The sequence below is a fragment of the Chelonia mydas genome, chromosome 9 (assembly GCF_015237465.2).
Source record: "Chelonia mydas isolate rCheMyd1 chromosome 9, rCheMyd1.pri.v2, whole genome shotgun sequence".
Lineage (NCBI taxonomy): Eukaryota > Metazoa > Chordata > Testudines > Cheloniidae > Chelonia > Chelonia mydas.
This window is the reverse complement of record NC_057855.1, coordinates 24,022,599-24,028,598: the sequence shown is the minus strand read 5'-3', so window position 1 is coordinate 24,028,598 and position 6,000 is coordinate 24,022,599. Positions and strand designations below refer to the sequence as shown.

The 6,000-nt window shown below is 43.0% G+C and overlaps 1 protein-coding gene across 1 annotated transcript in view; it reads left to right on the top strand.

Moving 5' to 3' along the window:
* The first annotated feature begins 1,590 nt into the window (after positions 1–1,590).
* The window catches only part of LEKR1 (leucine, glutamate and lysine rich 1), a 124,924-nt gene continuing 120,514 nt past the window's right edge, over positions 1,591–6,000 (top strand). Inside the window, exons 1-2 of the mRNA XM_007067081.4 lie at positions 1,591–1,701; positions 3,047–3,143. Coding sequence (XP_007067143.3) covers positions 3,096–3,143 — 48 coding nt within the window. The 5' untranslated portion in view covers positions 1,591–1,701; positions 3,047–3,095. The remainder of the gene's footprint in view (positions 1,702–3,046; positions 3,144–6,000) is intronic.

The following is a 6,000-nucleotide window of genomic DNA, read 5'->3' as shown; positions in this document are numbered from 1 at the left end:
GTGGTCAAAGCCTCATCCGCAGTACCAGAGAGTTATATGGGTTCACATGAGTGCAGGAACTAGACAAAAGGTCTGATTGACCACAACTGTTTAAAAAAAACTCAGAACAATGACTTCACCAGTGTGTGAACTAAACCCATGGTTTGTTGTGGCAAGGCTTACAAGACACAATAAAATAAAAAGCCCCAGATTCCTGGCCTTGGTGTAGATGCGGGAGGCTTCACATAAAATAACACAAATGAAAAGAAGCTAGTATAAGATATGAAATTAATTCAATAGAAAGAGTCATAATAAGAACTCCTACTTTGATTCTCACATCTTTAATTAATTTATTTACTTTTTGTTGCTCTACTGTAAACTCAGACAGATTTCATTCAGGGCTGGCAAAGCAGACAGTTCATATAGAGGGTGAACAGATGTCCTAGTTTACAGGGATTGACCCAGGCTTTAGAGTCAATTCTAGGGTCACAGACAGCTCAAGTGAAATCAGGATTTTCTGTTTTCAATAAAACTGGGTAGGTAGTCAGCTGGTTTTCCTCTCCCTGTCCACAACATGTGGTGGGCCTGAACATACTGCTTCTCCAACTGTTGACCACTAATGTTAAATATGGATTAAGGAGTGGAGTGTAGGTCACCACAATCCATCATGCAGCAGTATGGCAAATTCAAAAGTAGCAGATGCTTGAGATGACATAGGTGGGCCCTGCCCCACACACATGGGAGCAACAGCAAAATGCTGTTTTAGATTCAGTTAAGATTCTGTACCTGAGGCGCTCCGCAAATCTCTGTAGAACAATAGGGATGGTGGCAGTTGTACTTGATTATTACAGGGGCTTATTAGAAGAGGTGATAAAGCAAAGTCTTGCCTGTCCTTGTTTGTGCCTGTCCAGGTGGAAGTTAAAGACAGTTCTTTTGGAATAGCAAGGGTTAATTCTGGTGTGCTAGTTAACATTTTCTCACTCAATAAAATACAGTAACAAGTTGATAAATCATACTTTTACATCAGCCATGACTCCAGTGATCAGATACAATACCTACACATAATCATTATTATCTCATTGGCTTTTTGTTTTCTAATATATAAAGCACACATTAAAATGTATTAACTGTTGCACATTTGTTTTGATGGAAGTATGTGCTGTCTCTGGACAACACCCCAATCAGTGTGCAGACCGGGCAGTCTCACTGGATATTATTTCATAACTTAAAGTAGTATATAATTTGCCTCTGCAAACACAGCCACCATCTGTTTGTACACAGTTGCATCACCTCTTGCCCCTCTTTTCCTTGTTGTCATTCATCTTATCCATTATCTTGGTGAGGGGCGGGGGGAGGAGAATGTGTTCTTAACGTGAGTTAGCAAACGAGTGAAACTCCTAGCGAAGAGATGGAGGTTTATAATTTCCACAGGAGCAGGAGGTACAGCCTGAGCGAGCCTAGCTTTGAGCAGCTAGGTCAGGTGAAAACACCCGCTCCCTACTGCCCCCACCGCCACCGCTTCCCCTACCTACTCCACATTGCGCTTCTGCCTCTCCGGCCACCCACTCCCGCCACAGCGTCAGGCTTCTCTTTCGCCTGGCACGTGACTCTCTTCCGCTTCTCTTACGTCAACTCACGCGTCGTTACGCCCCTCGATGTTGCGCGGTTGCCGTGGTTACCAGAGAAGCCGTTGGAGTCCCCGGCAACGCGAGGGACGCCGAGGTAAGAAAATGCCCGATCCCCGCCCCCCAACACCGTGCACGTCCCCCTCTCCCCGCGGCCGCTCCTTTTCCCCTCGGGGTCACCCACCCCCGCAGCCCGCAGGCCCCGGTCGGGGTCAGGGGCAGCGCCCTGCGATCCGCTGCGCTCGGGATCGGACCCTGCCGGCGAGGCTCCGCGCAGCTTCCTCGGCCCACGCCGCCCCACTGTGGGCCAGGGCCCCGCTGTACAGACCGGCCCGGGAAGCCGGCCCCCGCCCCACGGCGCTTACAGCCCGGGACAAGGCCGTGGGGCAGTAGGAGGAAGCAGCACACAGGCACCCTAGGCAGCCCTCTCAGCTCACCAGGGGGGCCTTATGCTGCCACGCTTCTTTGTAGGCATCATGAACCAGGAGAGTTGTCAACAGCTCGTGCTGGTCCCAGCACTGCCCCACGGGGCTACAGTCTGGCTTCTTTCCACTCCCACTGCAGTCAGTGGCCAAATTCTGCTCTTGTTCTCCCCCACCGTGCCCCACTGAGCTCTTGCCTGCATGCACCAGCTCTATCAAGACAGTGGGACAAGACTGGGCTCCGGCTCAGGCTTATGCAGAGCACCACTGAAGTCACTGGGCTAGATTGTGCTCACCCTCATGTCTGTGTCACCCTACTGGCATCCCTGGGTCAAATCTTGCTGATGCCCAACACGACTGCACTGAAGTCAATGAACCAAATTCTTCTCTCAGTTGAGACTGTGTAACAGCAGAGGGGCGAGCGGAATTGTGTTGGTGGAAATGAAGGTGGAATTTGACCTGATATGACTAAATAATGTTAATGTTTCTATAGATGGACTGCTTCCAATTTCATTAGAAACTTTCATTCTTAAATTCATAGATGAAAACAGAACAGAGTACCAGTGGAATAATTCTCATTTGTGGAGTAGTCTACACTAGAAGCACTACATAGGTGCAGCTGCTCTCCCATCAGCATAATTACTCCACCTAGGCGAGAGGTGGAAGCTGTGTCAGCGAGAGAGAGGTTCCCGCAGACATAAACACTGGTGTGGAGAGGTGGATGTAACTTGTGTCGCTCAGGGAGGTGACTTTTTCACCCCCGAGTGACGTAAATTACTTTGGCTTAAGCAGTAGTGTAGACAAGCCCAGATCCTTTAAGCTGTAGGAGGACAAGAGAGAATGGGGCTATATATGGTGTGTGTAGTTCTGTCTTGTCACTTTGTACAAAATGATGAAGCCTTGAGCAGGATTGCAATAAAATAGAAAAAAGTACACATGCAACTCCTCTGAAAATGCTGCCCAAGATATTTAAAGTCCCCCCCCCCTTGTTAAAATGAATTCTGACCATTTAATCTCTAGGGGTTTTGTGTGGCCCTGCTTCATAAGTGTGCCTGAATTTTGGAAGGCCATGGATCGACATGTTCCTGTTCATCCGTTACCAGAAGAAATCCAAAAGGTAAGAAATATTAGAAATATAACAACATCAGGGGTCAAAATTCTTCAATGACTTATGAATATTTCACAGGTTGGAAGTCATTTACATAGTCTAAAAACGCTCTACAAATACAGCATCTGATCCAGTACAACGATTTCTATGTGCCTATATTTACTGCCATGAGTTTGGGATGAGTGCAGAACAAGTATGTATTAGTCTTCTCAAATGAGTGCCAATAAAAATTGTATACCCTCCAATTCCACTTCATATTTTGTCTTAGTGTATGTGAATGTAGATGTATAAAGATTATTTTTTTTCTTGTTTGAAGTATATTGGTGTGAAGGTAACTGATGTCTTTGGTATGGGAGGAGCTTATTGACACCCACAAGTGGAGACTAAAGTCACTTTTTATAATGGTTTGTAGTTTATGCTACGGTTGGTAAATAGCAGTTTGTGCTGGTTTTTGTGACCACGTGGTATAAATATAGCAAAAGATATACACAAAGTGATTTTAAATCCTATGGTAGTTTTATGATTAACTATTCTTCTTTATTCTCAGGCAGCAAATGTCTGAAAAAGTGGAAGTTGCATGAAATCTGAATATAATTCCACTTAAGACAAGCTGATTGCTTCAGTATATGTTTTAAATGAAACTCTTCAGCCCGTGGGACTGTTCTTATTCTGTTCTTATTATTCTCCTATTTTTACTGTGTTCATATATACTCAAAATGTGCAAATAGTGCAGTTTTCCAATGGGAAATTTTTAATAATTATTCTATGCAGTGCTGTTGTAGCCATGTTACACAGAGCTCTCTGTAAACTCAAATGCTTGTCTCTCTCACCAACAGAATAAAATATATTACCTCACCCACCTTGTGTGTCTAATAATTATTCTGCCATTTACTTGTACACATGGCAAGCTGTGTTATTTTCCAACTAAATCCTTGCTTTAAAGTTGACTCACAATAACCTTTTTTTTGTAGTCTCAGAGTACGTAAAATTGAGGCTTGCTTATAAATAGGACTGTACTGAAATTTGGCTTTGAATAAAGAATTGGATCAGTTTCAACAGAATACATATTCAAAGTTGAATAGTTAGGAGGAAACCTTTCTTTCTCCCTGTAGTCCTAGATGTGTGATCAGCTCAGTCATTTCTTTTTGTCTTGTAAGACTGGGGGAAATTCAGGGTTAGGAGAGAAGGGAACAGGAGAAAGTAGGGGTAATCTGTCAGAAAAGGGAGTTAGAGTGACAGAGGGGAGGGGGGTGGAGAATTCAGATGAAGAAGAAAATAATACAGGGGAGAATAAAAAAGTCAGAAAGGAGAAAGAATTACAAAACATAGAACTTCAGGTTAGTAAAAGTTTGTTTTTCTGTTTATATCCATTGTTCAGCTTCTAATACAGTTTTGGATAAATATTGTTTTTTGCTGTTTGGCCAAATACTAAAACTAAACATTCAGTTACACCCCTGCTTGTAGCTTCAGGTCTTTATTTCATTTATGTCAGAATCTATCTAAACCTTTAAAAATCTCATAAAACAGGGGGACTTAGTTGCTGGCCTTTAAGATGAAAGGCCAATATTTCGTTATTTTGTAACTGAATATTTCAAATATAAGTGTTTAGTCCTGTGTTTAGCATTGGGGCACAAAGATCTGTTTCTAAATAAGTAGATGAATAAGGAAAAAAGATTCAGGTGCATTGGATAGGTTATTTTTCATTTTTTATAAGTACTGAAACATGCAATTCCTGTACTATAGTAACTTTTGTCAGTGGAATCTAAAATATGGGCCAAAGTGGGCAGTATCTCAAGGTCATGCTCCTTACAAGTTATTCAGACATGTAGAAATAATTTAAGGTTCCATTCTTGTCATTTCAGAAGCTACTAGCATGACTTATTCAGCTGACTAAGAACGGGTCAGACCACTAAAGCTTTCTTTCTCCTGAGTAATTTATGCTCCCCAGATGTCTACTGTATAGAGTCAGAGAGACATAATATGAATGGCTATCCATCTTGGTTCAGTTCTCCACTTGTCTTTGGTGGGCTAAAAGTTCAGCGTAGCCATGGAACACCATTAGTTTTTCAAAAAGTTAATACAGCTCAGAGCTGAATCTACTCCTAGAGATGCTATAGTGTAACAGCTGGAAATGCTGCCCTTCAAAATTATTTATACTTCACAAACTTCTTGTTATGCTTTCATAGTATCTGCTGTTATGTAGATCAGGTCCTTGGCACAGATTCTTATGGGTCAAATTTATCTCTGGTGTCAGCCCATTGTCAATGAATTTGGTGTTATGTTTTTTGTTTGTGATTTGTGCTACTTTGGCTCTTTTAATCTTCAAGAGCTCTCTCACGTATGTGGCTATCAGTGCACTTAGTACATTAATGTAAAGTTAAATAGAACATTTTTAATGTCCATCTATTGGCCATCTCTTGCCTTGATTGCTGTAATCTTTTCTTACCTCCCCGGATCTCCACCACTTTGCCCTCCAGTCTGTTGAAAACACCATGCTAAAGTCATCTCTCCTATAACTGCTTCAATCACAACTCCTCTTCCTTGATTAACTTAACTGGCTTACTGTCTTCTACCATGTCAGATTCAACCTCGCCATCCTTACTGCTGAGGCCCTGTATGGTCCTTTTCCCACTTACATCCATAGGTGCTGGAACTACAGGTGCTGGGGGTGCTGCTGCATCTCCTGGCTTGAAGTGGTTTCCATCATATACAGGGTTTATAGTTTGGTTCACTGGCTCTCAGCACCCCCACTGTACAAATTGTTCCAGCACCCCTGCTTACAGCTCTGATCTTTTCTCCTCCTACTCTTTTTACTCTCTGTTTCACCCAGTCCTCCTCCTATAGTACATTGGGGAGAGAGGGCAGC